The sequence below is a fragment of the Ahaetulla prasina genome, chromosome 1, assembly GCF_028640845.1.
Source record: "Ahaetulla prasina isolate Xishuangbanna chromosome 1, ASM2864084v1, whole genome shotgun sequence".
Lineage (NCBI taxonomy): Eukaryota > Metazoa > Chordata > Lepidosauria > Squamata > Colubridae > Ahaetulla > Ahaetulla prasina.
The window spans coordinates 245,836,296-245,850,607 of record NC_080539.1 but is presented as its reverse complement, the minus strand read 5'-3'; the positions used below and the strand labels follow the sequence as shown (position 1 = coordinate 245,850,607).

At 40.2% G+C, this 14,312-nt stretch overlaps 1 protein-coding gene across 2 annotated transcripts in view; it reads right to left on the bottom strand.

Annotated features, from left to right (window-relative positions):
• Positions 1-326: 326 nt before the first annotated feature.
• MYLK (myosin light chain kinase) overlaps positions 327-14,312 on the bottom strand; it is a 207,630-nt gene continuing 193,644 nt past the window's right edge. For both annotated transcript variants that reach the window (XM_058195197.1, XM_058195207.1), the window contains 4 exons: positions 11,707-11,830; positions 8,850-8,976; positions 3,814-3,945; positions 327-2,694 (listed from right to left, as the gene is read on the bottom strand). In XM_058195197.1, the coding sequence (XP_058051180.1) occupies positions 2,456-2,694; positions 3,814-3,945; positions 8,850-8,976; positions 11,707-11,830 (622 nt within the window). In that variant the 3' untranslated portion in view covers positions 327-2,455. The remainder of the gene's footprint in view (positions 2,695-3,813; positions 3,946-8,849; positions 8,977-11,706; positions 11,831-14,312) is intronic.

Below are 14,312 nucleotides of genomic sequence, written 5' to 3'. Positions count from 1 at the left end.
CGAGCAAACGTTTCAAGGCTTATAGATTTTTTTAAAAAAAGAACTGTTAGTAGAACCATTTTGCAAACAAACACAACCACTTGTACAAGTTAAAAAGATTCATGGGCCAAGAGAAATAATTTAGTTTTCAGCTAAATTTGTCATATTTATGTACTTTTACAACTCAAATCTATTGTCTAGATAGAAAGTTATATTACACTGGGTCATGCAAGCAGTATAATTTATAAAGCTATCAGGAAGCAGTAAACTAAAATTCTCAAATATTCACCCTGGCTCAAGAAAGGAAAGTAGAGCTTAAATTGAACAAATGAACTGGTAGCAACATGCTTTGTGATATATATTTATTGAGAAATTGTGAGTAACTACAGCTGTAGTGTTCTCGAATATTCCCTCTCTGTTTAAGACACCAGAAAACATTAGCATATTTTTTTTATTAAGATATACAAAAATACACCCCACTGTTTTCTTAACACATTGAAAACATGTGAAAAAATGCCTTGTATGCACTAAATAATATTAAAATTGCCTTATAACAATGTGTGGAAAACTGGCAATGACTGTGTTTTATTATAACAAAAGTTTCTCATCCACTTAAAAAGAGGACATGCTGATAACTTCAACTAAGAAACAGCGAAAGCAGTAATAAAAAAACCCACAGCAAATGTGAGTATATATCATAAATGGAATTTTGAATATCTGCATTCCAACAGGCAGACAAGCAAATACAGAACATGTAAGACTACAGTAATAAGATCAAACGTTCTAAAGATACTGTATGTATCTATATTGAAGTATACTTAATTTTCCTCTTCTGCCTTGAGAAGCTAATGCAGAATTTTGTTATTTGTGTCCTTTAATGAAGCCAATGGTTATGCTGAAAATATTTGCATCTTGCAGAAGAAGTGGAGAAAAGCCTTAGAGTTGGAATGATGCAGTAAGTGTAGACAGGTATTTTTAGGTGTTGAATGACTGCTAATTGTGAAAGGAAAGCAACACGGAAAAATCTGAATGTGTTAATCGATTTGGAGGAATAAAAAATAAAATATTTTTTAACCATCAGGTGCCTCTTTGTATCTGTTTGCATGTGTTTATTTAGCAGGAAGACATCAACCTCACAAATACTGAGTTTGTGTTTGTTGGAACTTGTAGAGGACCTTGTAATCGAACTCGCTTTTCTGATTATCCAGTTTCTAGCAAATATTTCTAATAAGAGCAAAATAATGATACAAACAAACCGGAGTTGCATCATAATATATATTGTTTGTTTCCAATAAGTCTATATGTCAAAACCTTTTACTTTGTTCTGATAAAGTGACACATTTTCCTTTTGGCATTCAGAGCAGTGATGCAAATAGAAACCTGCAATCAGGACAGAGTATTAATTATGATTTCTTTCCGTCCTTCAAAAATGCCATTCCGTACCAAACGAGCTTATGGTGAGGCAACCTGGCATGCCATTCATCTTTCACCACAGCAGGGTTAATGTAGTATTTCAGCCAACACACTTAGTGTGCTAGCCAACTTAGGTTACAAATTGTATCTGCAGTTTTTTCTTCTTTTTTCGTTTTTGCTTTTACTGTTACCATGATGATCACAATAACATACACCACGAAAATCCACCATTCAGCTCAACTGCTGCAAAGAAAAATAGGGAAAATGTCTTTCATTTTCTAAACAGGATTTAAAATGCAATCTACTGAATTTTCAAGCCATTTTGCCTGGATTCAAAACTCTTATTAGTTTTATTTTGGGGGAAACCTGTAATAACTTATTCTGAAATTGAGGTTTTCTGATCTGAATTTACAAATAACTCTCAAGGGGAAAGTTAAGAAAGACACAAAATGCTGTTAATAGGATGCCACTGGTGAAAAAAAATAATCCCCAAAACTGAATACGGTAAAGTGTTGCAAAGTTGGCACTGAGATAATTATAATTATCTATATTTAGTATCTGTTTGATAAGAGAAGCCAACTAGAGTCTAAGGTTGCATCCCATCAGGAAATTTTCTGTATTACTCTTGTATTTCCAGTGGGCCCCTTGCAGTTAAAATTTTTATTGCTCCAAATATACTTCATTCATACATACTTCAATGGTGTCACAGAAAACCAAAGATGCATTTTTGCTAGCTACATTGGTTGATGAAACAATTAGTATACTTATCCAGTTCCTCTCTCCTGATCATACGTTTACAAAAGAAATGGCTGATTCTAGCAGATTAGCTTCATATGGTGTGTTCACATTCGTTGTCTGGGCTATGCAACTGATGCTTTAACTTAAACTAAATCCAAGCACAACAGCCAACTAAAGTGCTTGTTAATTCAAGTTAATGCCCATAAATAAAACAGGTGTCAGCCACACTGCTGATAAAACAAATCAAGAAAACTATGATCTTATGTCACACTACATGAGCATTAAAGAGTCTTCAACTGAGTGATTTTTCTCCTCTTCTGTTGATTCATTCTTCTTCTTCCTCCTCTTCCTCTTCCCCCATCGTTTCCACAATAAGTTCTGCTGTACAAGTTGATTCTCCCAAACAGTTAATTGCCTTGCAAGTATATTTGGCATCGTCATCCCCACAAACTTCAGAAATAATCAAAGAGCAGTTGCCATCTTCGTCATAGTCAATTTGGAAGTGCCGGGATTCCTTGATAGATTGCTCATCTTTGTACCAAATCACTTCTGGGTCAGGGTAACCTGAGAAATACCAGATGCCAAAATGAAGATATTTGATTTGTAAAAATGTTTTTTAAGCAATAAGTGTTGAATATAAAAAAAAAATAGACAATCATTTGAATTTGCCATTAAAAAACACAACAGGCTATTGTGGCCGGAGGATGTAGATGTGCACCTATCAACCATGTTATTTAACAGTTATTGGTGTACAAAAAATGCAGTACAAATGGAGTTTTTAGAATAAGTCCAATTCTAAGAGATTGCAGGTCATGTAAGAGGATCCTGTGGAATCTTCATAATCCAGATGTTGCTCTTTAACAGCTCCCTTTAAACACTGCATAGTTTATTAGCAAATATGGCATGTACAAGATACAGTAACTACCACGTGAAATGTAAAGTGGATAGATGTATGGTTGGTTTTGGAGTGACCATATATAGTTGTAAAAATTTAAACCCACTTACCTGTAACACATGTACTCAAGATTTCAGCTAGAGTCCAACAGCGACTATTCCCTGATATGTCTTAGTTGTACAATTATAGTTATATAGAGACTCTAATGTCAATCAATGTATACATTTGTGGGTCTGCAGTTCCTGTTAGTACCCAATTAATTTGAAACAGGCAGAACACACAACATCTTTACATGGCAGCCTTCTCAAGGTACGTCAAGATAAATCAATAACTCAAAGCCAGATTTGGTCATTGATAACCTGAATAAACCTGTGTTTAAAATGGAATTCTATCAGGGGTGAAATCCAGCAGGTTCTGACAGTTCTGGAGAATCGGTAGCAGAAATTTTGAGTAGTTCGGAGAACCAGCAAATACCACCTCTGGCTGGTCCCAGAGTGGGGTGGGAATGGAGATTTTGCAGTATCCTTCCCCTGGAGTGGGGTAGGAATGGAGATTTTGAATTCCCCTGCCACGCCCACCAAACCACACCACGCCCACAGAACTGGTAGTAAAAAAATTTGGATTTCACCAATGAATTCTATCTTATAGCTTATCCAGAAAATGAGAATTAAAATTGGCAAATAAGATACATCAAATTGCAAGAAGATAAAAAAATACCAATACACCAACACCAAAAGGAAAACAACAGGTGGATAGCTTATAAAGTCTTCTAAATTAGTGAAAAATACCTTCAATTTTACAGTCAAATCTAGCAGCACTGCCTTCCACAACTTCTATCTCTTGAATTGTTTTAGAGAAATAGGGCTTCACATGAGATCTTTCTTCATCAACTGCTTCTAAGAGAGAGCTGGCTGTTTCATCTAGGAAAAAACAACAATACACATGTTCTGTTTTATCACAGAACAATTGGTCTCATAATAATTCTTACCTTCTAATATATGTCAAAAATTGTCTTTCAGCCACAACATAGCAGTTCACAGACATCAACTTTATATTCTTTCCATGGTAATCTTTAATGACTGTTAATTTAGAATTCAAATCGGAATATTTTATTCCTTTGGGAGAATTCATGTGATAAAGCATCATGGATACCAAGGGCTGGATACATCCCTGCAGGTCACACATCAATTGTGGTAAAAGGACAATGCACATATATCATAGATTTGGAAGGAGCTAAATATTTATTGAAACTAACTTCCTGCTCAAACCGAACTTAAATTTAAAGTATCCCAGATAGATAATTATTCAGTTTTGTTTGAAAACACTCAGAGAAAGGGGATGTTACAATTATCTGGGTTCCATTGTCAAATTTATTTATGATTAAAACCAAACAAAAATCAGAATTAGAGACTCATTTCCTGAAACTTAAAACCATTATCATATCTTGCACCTTAAAGCGATGAAGGACAAATTGGAGCCTTCTATATGATACTGCTTATGATATTTTTAAAGTGCTTTCACAGTATCTTCTTAAGGCTAAAATATTCCCAGTTCTTTCCTTTTTTCCCCCATAGAACTTAACTTCTAGTCCCCAATTCATCCTTGCTGACTTTCTTTAAACTTGTTCCAATGAACAAGTTCTTTAAACTTGTTCCAATGCTGGGAAGGTTGAATGCCACCACATGTTTACTGGACCCGTGCCCCTCCTGGTTGGTGCTGGCCACGCAAGAGGTGACACGAGGCTGGCTCCGGGGGATTACAAATGCTTCTTTGCGGGAGGGGGTCTTTCCCGCTGCCTTGAAAGAGGCGGTGGTGAGACCTCTCCTCAAGAAGCCTTCCCTGGACCCAGCTGTTTTAGGAAATTATCATCCAGTCTCCAACCTTCGTTTTACGGCGAAGGTTGTAGAGTGCGGTGGCATGTCAACTACCCCAGTACCTGGATGAAACCGTCTATCTAGACCCGTTCCAGTCTGGCTTCCGGCCTGGATACAGTACGGAGACGGCTTTGGTTGCGTTGGTGGATGATCTCTGGAGGCCAGGGATAAGGGTTACTCCTCTGCCCTGGTCCTATTAGACCTCTCAGCGGCTTTCGATACCATCGACCATGGTATCTTGCTGCACCGGTTAGAGGGGTTGGGAGTGGGAGGCACCGTTTATCGGTGGTTCTCCTCCTACCTCTCTGACCGGACGCAGACGGTGTTGACAGGGGGGCAGAGATCGGCTCCGAGGTGCCTCATGTGTGGGGTGCAGCATGGATCGATTCTTTCGCCTCTCCTGTTCAACATCTACATGAAGCCGCTGGGTGAGATCATCAGTGGTTTTGGGGTGAGATACCAACTGTACGCTGATGACACGCAGCTGTACTTTTCCACCCCAGGCCACCCCAACGAAGCTATCGAAGTACTGTCCCGGTGTCTGGAAGCCGTACGGGTCTGGATGGGGAGGAACAGGCTCAAACTTAATCCCTCCAAGACGGAGTGGCTGTGGATGCCGGCACCCCGGTACAGTCAGCTGCAGCCGCGGCTGTCTGTTGGGGGCGAGTCATTGGCCCCAATGGAGAGGGTGCGCAACTTGGGCGTGCTCCTGGATGGGCGGTTGTCTTTCGAAGATCATTTGACAGCCAAGTCTCCAGGAGAGCTTTCTATCAGGTTCGCCTGATCCGCCAGTTGCGCCCCTTCCTGGACCGGGATGCCCTATGCACGGTCACTCATGCTCTCATTACCTCTCGTCTGGACTATTGCAATGCTCTCTACATGGGGCACCCCTTGAGGAGCAACCGGAGACTCCAGTTAGTCCAGAATGCGGCTGCGCGGGTTATTGAGGGAGCAGTTCGGAGCTCCCATGTAACACCTATCCTGCGCAGACTGCACTGGCTGCCTGTTGTCTTCCAGGTGCGCTTCAAGGTGTTAGTTACTACCTTTAAAGCGCTTCATGGCTTAGGACCGGGATACCTACGGGACCGTCTACTGCCAATGTCTATCTCCCAACGACCGGTACGCTCTCACAGAGAAGGGCTCCTCAGGGTGCCGTCAGCCAAGCAATGCCGGCTGGCGGCCCCCAGGGGGTGGGCCTTCTCTGTGGGGGCTCCTACCCTATGGAACGAGCTTCCCCCTGGACTTCGACAAATATCTGACCTTAGGACCTTCCGCTGCAAACTTAAAACCTACTTATTTCGTCTTGCTAGACTCGCTTAAATTTTAAATTATCAAATTGATTTTATGGGTTTTAAATTTTTTGTAAATTTTAGAGGGTAATATTTTATCTATAAGTAGCCATATCGAATAGGTTTTTTAAGGGTTGTTTTTAGTTTTGTATTGTTGTTTTCTTTCTGTATTTTATTCCTGGCTGTACACCGCCCTGAGTCCTTCGGGAGAAGGGCAGTCTATAAATAAAAATATTCTATTCTATTCTATTCTATTCAATGTATGGTATGGTTGCTCGAAAATATACTCAGGATCTGATCAAGAGTCATAAAATAATGTTAATTTATTATTTCCTGTGATTTGAAAGTTATATTTTGTACCCTATGACTATCGTTAAGTGTTGTAAGTGTACCTTGATGAAGGTATCTTTTCTTTTATGTACACTGAGAGCATATGCACCAAGACAAATTCCTTGTGTGTCCAATCAGACTTGGCCAATAAAAAATTCTATTCTATCTATTCTATATGTCTATTGACACAACCTTAAACAACTTTTTAAAGCCATACTATAAAGATGGTTTATATTCAGTATATAATCAACTAGGTATCTTTTCCACAGGTATTACTTCCAAGCGGACATTCTCCCATTCTATGTTTGCATTTTCCTATTGTTTTTATATGTGTCTCTGTCAAATTTCCTTTCCAATCTAACACATTGGACATTCCATCCAATTCTGTGCCACATGGATTTTTGAGAGATCTTTTTTCCACTTCCTCATCCAAGTCATTAAAAAATTGAATTTAAAAAAAATATTAAAGAGCACAAGGCCTATAACTGTTCCTTGTGACATTTAATATGCCACTACACTCTACAGACTTTTGTTAAAAAAAGACTGTGGATGAATATTCTTTATAGAATACAATTTTCAAGCATCTGTTTAAGTGTTATACCATATAGTCTACACTTAAACAATCTGAATGTCATGGAAAGCTTTCTCAAATACTTTTTTCAAAACAATATGATACCTTACAACCATGATGGCGAACCTATGGCACGTGTGCCGGAAGTGGCACACAGAGCCATCCCTCCAGGCATGTGAGCTGTTGCCCATTGGCTCTTCTGGGTGTGCTAGCCAGCTGGTCTTTATGCATGCGGGAGTGCCAGAAACTTAAAGAGCAGCCACCCGGTGTGGATGCGCGTGCTGGGAAGATGATCTGCTGGTTTCTGGCACGCACACATGCGCAAAGACCAGCTTTCCAGTGTACATGCGCACGCTGGATTATCTTCCTGGTGCACATGAAGGTTTCCGGTGCTCCCATGTGCATGAATACCAGGTGGCCAGTGCACCGGAACCTGGAAGGACAAACGGAGCAGAGCTACTAGCCAGGTCGGGTGGGCTGGGGCTTCCCTCCCTCCCCATCTGAGTAGACTTCTTGTGTGACCCAAGCCCTCCAGCTTGCGGCACTGATGCTCATCTATGGTCTGGAGCACCTGGCCAGTTCGGCGCACAGAGCAGCGGGGCAGCAGTTCAGGCAGCATGGAGCCACTGTCAGGGAGACAAGTTGGCCCAGGAGGGCTGCAGGAGAGCGCACCTCCTCACGCATGGAGATGCCGCCGAGGGATAAGAGGCACACTGGCTGGGAAATGGGAAGACACTGGCCGGGAAGTGGCTGGGAAAGGGGGGCCTGTGCTGGCTTGTTCTTGGTGGTATACGGGGGGGGCACTTCATCCTGGCCAGAGCTGGGGCAAAGCTCTCTTGCCTGCTGGCCCTCAACCTGAATCCTGGGAACGCTGGCACCCCTTCCCTCTGAGGCTGGGAAGGGGCTCCAGCTTTCCAGCAGAGGGAGGCGGCATTCCCTGCCCAACTTTCTCTCCCTGTTCAGGGCTGCGGAACCGGGTCATCGGTGGGGATGTCCCGCCACCCCTATGGGAACCAGGGGGGTGGGCAGCGGGTGGGCAGGAAGGTGCAAGGACCCCCGAAAGGCCAGGCAGAGCTGGCACATGCACACCAGACAGCTGTTCACCAGAAACTGGAAAATCATGTGCTCTTCTGGTTTCCAGTATGTGGGCACTCGCATGTGCACACTCCTGTTTCAGTACTCGATGCCGAAAATGTTCGCCAACACTACCCTACAATATTCATACATATTTTTGTGTCCCATCTGCTTGACATCTGCCTTAACTATATCTGTGAAGCTAGTCACATCAATTTTCTTATTTCAATTGAAAGTTGAAATGGTAGTAAAATATGCTTCCTGAAATATGGCATGGTAATTCTACTGCTTGGATGATTTATATAGCAAACTCTGCCCAATATTTTACTGGTGAATGAATAATCAATATGCAGAAATGGACACAAGTGTCCTTAGGTTAAATACAGACTGGCTGTTAGCCTGAGCCACAAAAGATTATAGATCTCTGTAAAATAGTGATTAACCATATGTCCAAATTAAGAAAATACCAGTAATGATAGAAGGAAAGACATGACAAGACACGACAAGATTTTCTATGATACATGAATGAATATTGTAGTTTTGGAACTAACAGAATCGGTCTTCTTCAACCTTATGGCCTTCAGATGCTTTGGAATTCAGTTTTCATTATCTTCTGCCATTGTGCTCAAAGTTGGAAAGACTATGGTATACCACTATACCTCCACTTCATATCAGAATTTCCATACCTCCAGCTTCAATCTCTGCATTAACAGGGCTGGTTGGTGAACTTGAAGAGGACTTCCGTCCACTCAGGCCAGAAATCATTGCCATAGAAGACAGCCTTCCTATGGCACGAACAGCATTCCCTGTTTTCTGTAACATAATCAAGAAATGCTGATGAATTCATATGTTATTTTTGACATATTTGTAAAATAAGAGGCAAAAGACAAAGAAAAATACAATGGTTCTATTTAATGCACTGAGAGCAAACTCTAGAGATGGGGGTCCCATAAAAGTTGACCCATGAATGGAGGGTAACAGGTGTCTAGTAAAGATTTCAACCATAGAACTTTTGGGCAACTTGCTTTATAGGCTGGCAAGGAAGTCTGTGAAGCAGTTGGATTTTTAGGAATTTCCCCTCACAGGAACAGAGGAAGGAATAGAAATCAAAAAGGGTAAATCAATATTGAGTACCTTCCCAAATGAAGGAAAAAATTACCAGCCACATTTCAAAATGGTGTAATCACTATGCCTCTCTTTTCCCTTTGCTACAGCCATAATAAAATACTGAAAAATGTTATTCATTTGTTTAAAGTAACAGATAAAATCCTCCTGAATACATCCATAATTATCTCAGGAGAATTTTCTTATAAGCATTGCAAAGGTACAAATTTGATCAAAGCCAACTTGATCATTAATCTTTATAATTAAGTTACATGTACCAATAGGAGAGAATATATGTTACATATATTTACTTTAAGGACAGGAATTGAAATAAGGCAATTTAAGATGTCCCTCCTTTATCCTGTACAGGTAGTCCTCAACTTAAAACCACAATTGAGCCCAAAATTTATGTTGCTAAATGAGAAATTTAAGTGAGTTTTGCCCCATATTACGACTTTCTTGCCACATTTGTTAAGTGAATCACTGCAGTTGTTAGCTTAGTAACACGGTTGTTAAGTGAATCTGGCTTCCCCATTGACTTTGCTTGTCAGAAGGTTACAAAAGGGGATCACATTTATTTATTTATTTAATCAAATTTTTATACCGCCCTATCTCCCGAAGGACTCAGGGCGGTTTACAGCCAGATAAAAATACAGAAATCATACACAATAAAAACTAATTAAAAAACTTATTTAAATAGGCCAAAATTTAAAATTACAATTAAAATGATAAAACCCCATTACCTAAAAATTAACAACTAACCCCAGTTAAAATTAAGTAAAACTTTTAATCCAGTCCCGCTTGGATAAATAAATGCGTTTTCAGCTCACGGCGAAAAGTCCGAAGATCAGGCACTTGGCGTAAACCAGGGGGAAGTTCGTTCCAAAGCGTAGGAGCTCCCACAGAGAAGGCCCTACCCCTGGGGGCTGCCAGCCAACATTGTTTGGCGGACGGCACCCTGAGAAGACCCTCTCTGTGTGAGCGTACGGGTCGATGGGAGGCATGAGGTAACAGCAGGCGGTCCCGTAAGTACCCGGGCCCTAAGCCATGGAGTGCTTTAAAGGTGGTAACCAAAATCTTAAAGCGCACCTGAAAGACCACAGGAAGCCAGTGCAGACTGTGTAGTAGTGGTGTTACATGGGAGCAACGAGTGGCTCCCGTTACTACTCGCGCAGCTGCATTCTGGACTAGCTGCAGTCTCCGGGTGCACTTCAAGGGCAGCCCCATGTAGAGAGCATTGCAATAGTCCAAACGAGATGTAACCAGAGCATGAGTGACCGTGCATAAGGCATCCCGGTCAAGGAAGGGGCACAACTGGCGGACCAAGTGTACTTGGTAAAAGGCCCTCCTGGAGACGGCCGCCAGATGATCATCGAACGACAGCCACCCATCCAGGAGGACACCCAAGTTGCGCACCCTTTCCATTGGGGCCAATAACTCGCCCCCAACGGTCAGCCACGGTTGCAGCTGACTGTACCGGGGTGCCGGCATCCACAGCCACTCCGTCTTGGAGGGATTGAGCTTGAGTCTGTTTCTCCCCATCCAGACCCGTACGGCTTCCAAGCACCGGGACATGACCACCGGATACTGCAACCGTCATAAATATGAGTCAGTTCCCATGCATCAGAATGTAAATCACACGACCATGGGGATGCTGCAACAGTCATAAGTGTGAAAAATAGCCATGTCACTTTTTCCAATGCCGTTTTAACTTCAAACAGTCACGAAAGGAACTGTTGTTAAGTCGAAGACTATCTGTAATAGCTTTCCTGCGAAAGATGCATTGTTTTCTTAAACAAAGGGCCTTTTATTTTCATGTATCTTCCTAATTAATGCATTTTGAAGATAGAATGTACAAAGAATTTGTTTCATATGTTCTTGATCACTATGTTTACCTGCCCCAAAGGTGCTTTTTCCAAAGGCAACTGGACTTTTTTTGGTTTTTTTAAAAAGACATTTTGCTTCAGTTCTGAAGTGAAGCAGTTTCTTGGATGAGAAGCAAAACATCTTTTTTTAAAAAATTTATTTGAATTTATATCCCGCCCTTCTCCGAAGACTCAGGGCAGCTTACACTGTGTTAAGCAATAGTCTTCATCCATTTGTATATTATATACAAAGTCCATTTTTATTGCCCCCAACAATCTGGGTCCTCATTTTACCTACCTTATAAAGGATGGAAGGCTGAGTCAACCTTGGGCCTGGTGGGACTTGAACTTGCAGTAATTGCAAGCAGCTGTGTTAATAACAGACAGACTTAGTCTGCTGAGCCACCAGAGGAACATCAAGGAACATCAAAGAAAGACTGGTTGGTTTTTAGAAAAAGCACCTTTGGGGCAGGTAAACATGGTGATCAAGAACATACGAAACAAATTATTTGTACATTCATGGGACAACCAATGACCTGGTGGATGACTGAGAATTTCCAGAGACATAGGTTACCTGCCATTTTCTTCTAGCCATGTATTTTTTCATCCTATCTTTGGAGAGTTTTTTGGCTTCCATGTGTTTGGTGTCTTTTTGCAGCCATGGATGCTGTAAGCACTGAGTACAATTCAAGCGGTCCCTGCGAATAATAGAGATAATAACTATTATACTTACATAAATAACAGTTAGATTTTATTTAGCTCTATATTTAATAATATGGCTCATTAGACTACTGTACAGTTTTATTCAGTTGCAGTCTGGTATGGTTTGCTTGAATATTGGACATGGGAATTCATGAATACATAAAAAGTGGAAGAAATGGATACAATATATTTTGGGTTCAATTTTTTTGGTTTAATCTTTCATATGTTTGCTTTATATTTTAATTTAGTTTTTAATAATTGACTATCCTTTTGAAATGTAAGATTAAAACAATTCCCAGTGTCTCAGATATTTTATTTCCAGCATAATATTAGGATGTTTTATTTCCCGCATTATATTATACTAGAAAGCTGTTTGCTTTCTTGAGGGACAATCTTTTTAAAATGAGGACCCAGATTGTTGGGGGGGCAATAAGTTGACTTTGTAAATATACAAATAGAATGAGACTATTGCCTTACACACTGTAAGCCGCCCTGAGTCTTCGAAGAAGGGCGGGATATAAATGTAAACAAAAAATAAATAAATTGGGATATGGCTACCCAGAGCCATAAGGGCCTCCAACATTCCTTATAAATGCTGACTTTTACCATACACTTCCAGATGGCACAAGACAGCTAACTCACTGCATGGCAGAGAACTACCTTAAATAAGCCATGAGATAAGTTCCAGTGATAATAATGATATGTCAATAAATAAATAAATTTTAATTCACAGAGTGATAAAAGATTTATGTCTTTGGAATATTATGACAAAAGAAAATCTAAATTTAATTCTTAAAAACTTCCGCTGTAGAGTATTTGAATATTTTATTATTGTGTTTCATATTTCTTATTCAGATCATTACTTTTTGATATCTTTGGAGCAATAAAAAAATGACAACTATGTCATATTTTTCTTGGAAACAGTCTACATTTACCTATTAATATATTATGTGTCACTAAGTTTTCTCATAACTGCTGTGCAGAAGCAGAGCAATCACGTAATGAGAAAAGTATCTATTATTCATTCTGAAAAAAAAAAACCCCATATGTTATAGATTACATCATATTTTTTTATTCCTAAATTATGGGTGGGAAATGCAACATTTAGCATCTTTACGCAGCTTCCAGACTTGTTTTTGTAGGCCACACAGATTCTCTGGATTATGCTGCCAAAATTAAAGTGGCATTCATTTGGAAGCTATTTTGTAATCTCCACAAATCAACAGCATGGGGAAAAGGTGCGAGTTTCAAACATGCACACAATTGTCCCCAGAGGTTTGAAGTTTTTTTAAAAAATTTTAAAACAGTCAATGCAAAGTGCACATAGAATATCACATTTCATAGAATCAGACGATTACCAAAGTCCTTGGAGGTCTTTTGGTTCAGCTCCCTGCCTAGGACAGGCATCTAATTTAAACACATTAAACTACATTTCATATGTAGTTATGTTAAGAATAACATAATTACACTATTGAGTTAAGCATTTTTCTGGGGATGCATCTATCTGCATATTTCTATGATTGCTCTCAGTAAAAAAAAAAAAAGTTTAGTTGTCCTAAAGAGGTACTACTCATGGTTAGACTGCTTGTGTGGAAAAATGCCAATAAATTAGTAATTTGAGCAAACTTCAAACACCTAAGAATTTTTTTTGTAGATTCACTTGCCTTGATTTACAAACTGTATGTAGGTGTCAGTGTTCAGATGGAAGGATTATGGGGCTAGCAACTATTTAAAGGAGTAATCTAAAACTACTAGAACTTAACTCTTTCCTTGACCTCCTCCTTTGCAATTCCCACATAAGGCATCATTAGCCAAGTTGAATGCTAATACATCTGGAAAGCAATGGACTAGAATAAGAAATGTTAAAAATACCCATACCTTAAAAGTCATTACAAATTCATAGGAGAGAGTTGAATTTATTAATTGTATTTATTTATTAAGGTTTATAAATGATAGATTGGAATTATTAGATCAGTTCCAGAAAGGCAAAGTGAACATAAGCATGGGCCTAAATTCATCATGTTCATTAAATTAATGTAGAAGTATCACAATAAGGATACTTCTTATGCAATTATGCTTGGGAAAAACAGCGTAAGACAGTGACAGCGAACCTTTTCGGCACTGAGTGCCAAAAAGGGAGCGGTTTGCGTGCGTCAGGGCCGCAACCAGGAAGAGGAGCTGGCCAAGGGGGCATGCACATGCTGAATAAGGTACTTCCAGTTTCTGGTGCACACATGAATGCCGACCAGCAAGTCTTCCAGTTACTGCCATGCATGCGCATGCGCAGATCAGTTGGCCGGTGCACATGCTCATGCTGGAAAACGGAAGACCAGCTCTTCTGGTTTCCAGCATTGCTGCACACACAAAGCCCAGCTGATCATCATGTGCGCAAGCGTGCCAGAAACCCGGAAGAGGAACGGGTAACACCACACATGCCAGGTGACATGGCTCCGCATGTCACTTCGGGCACGCGTGCCA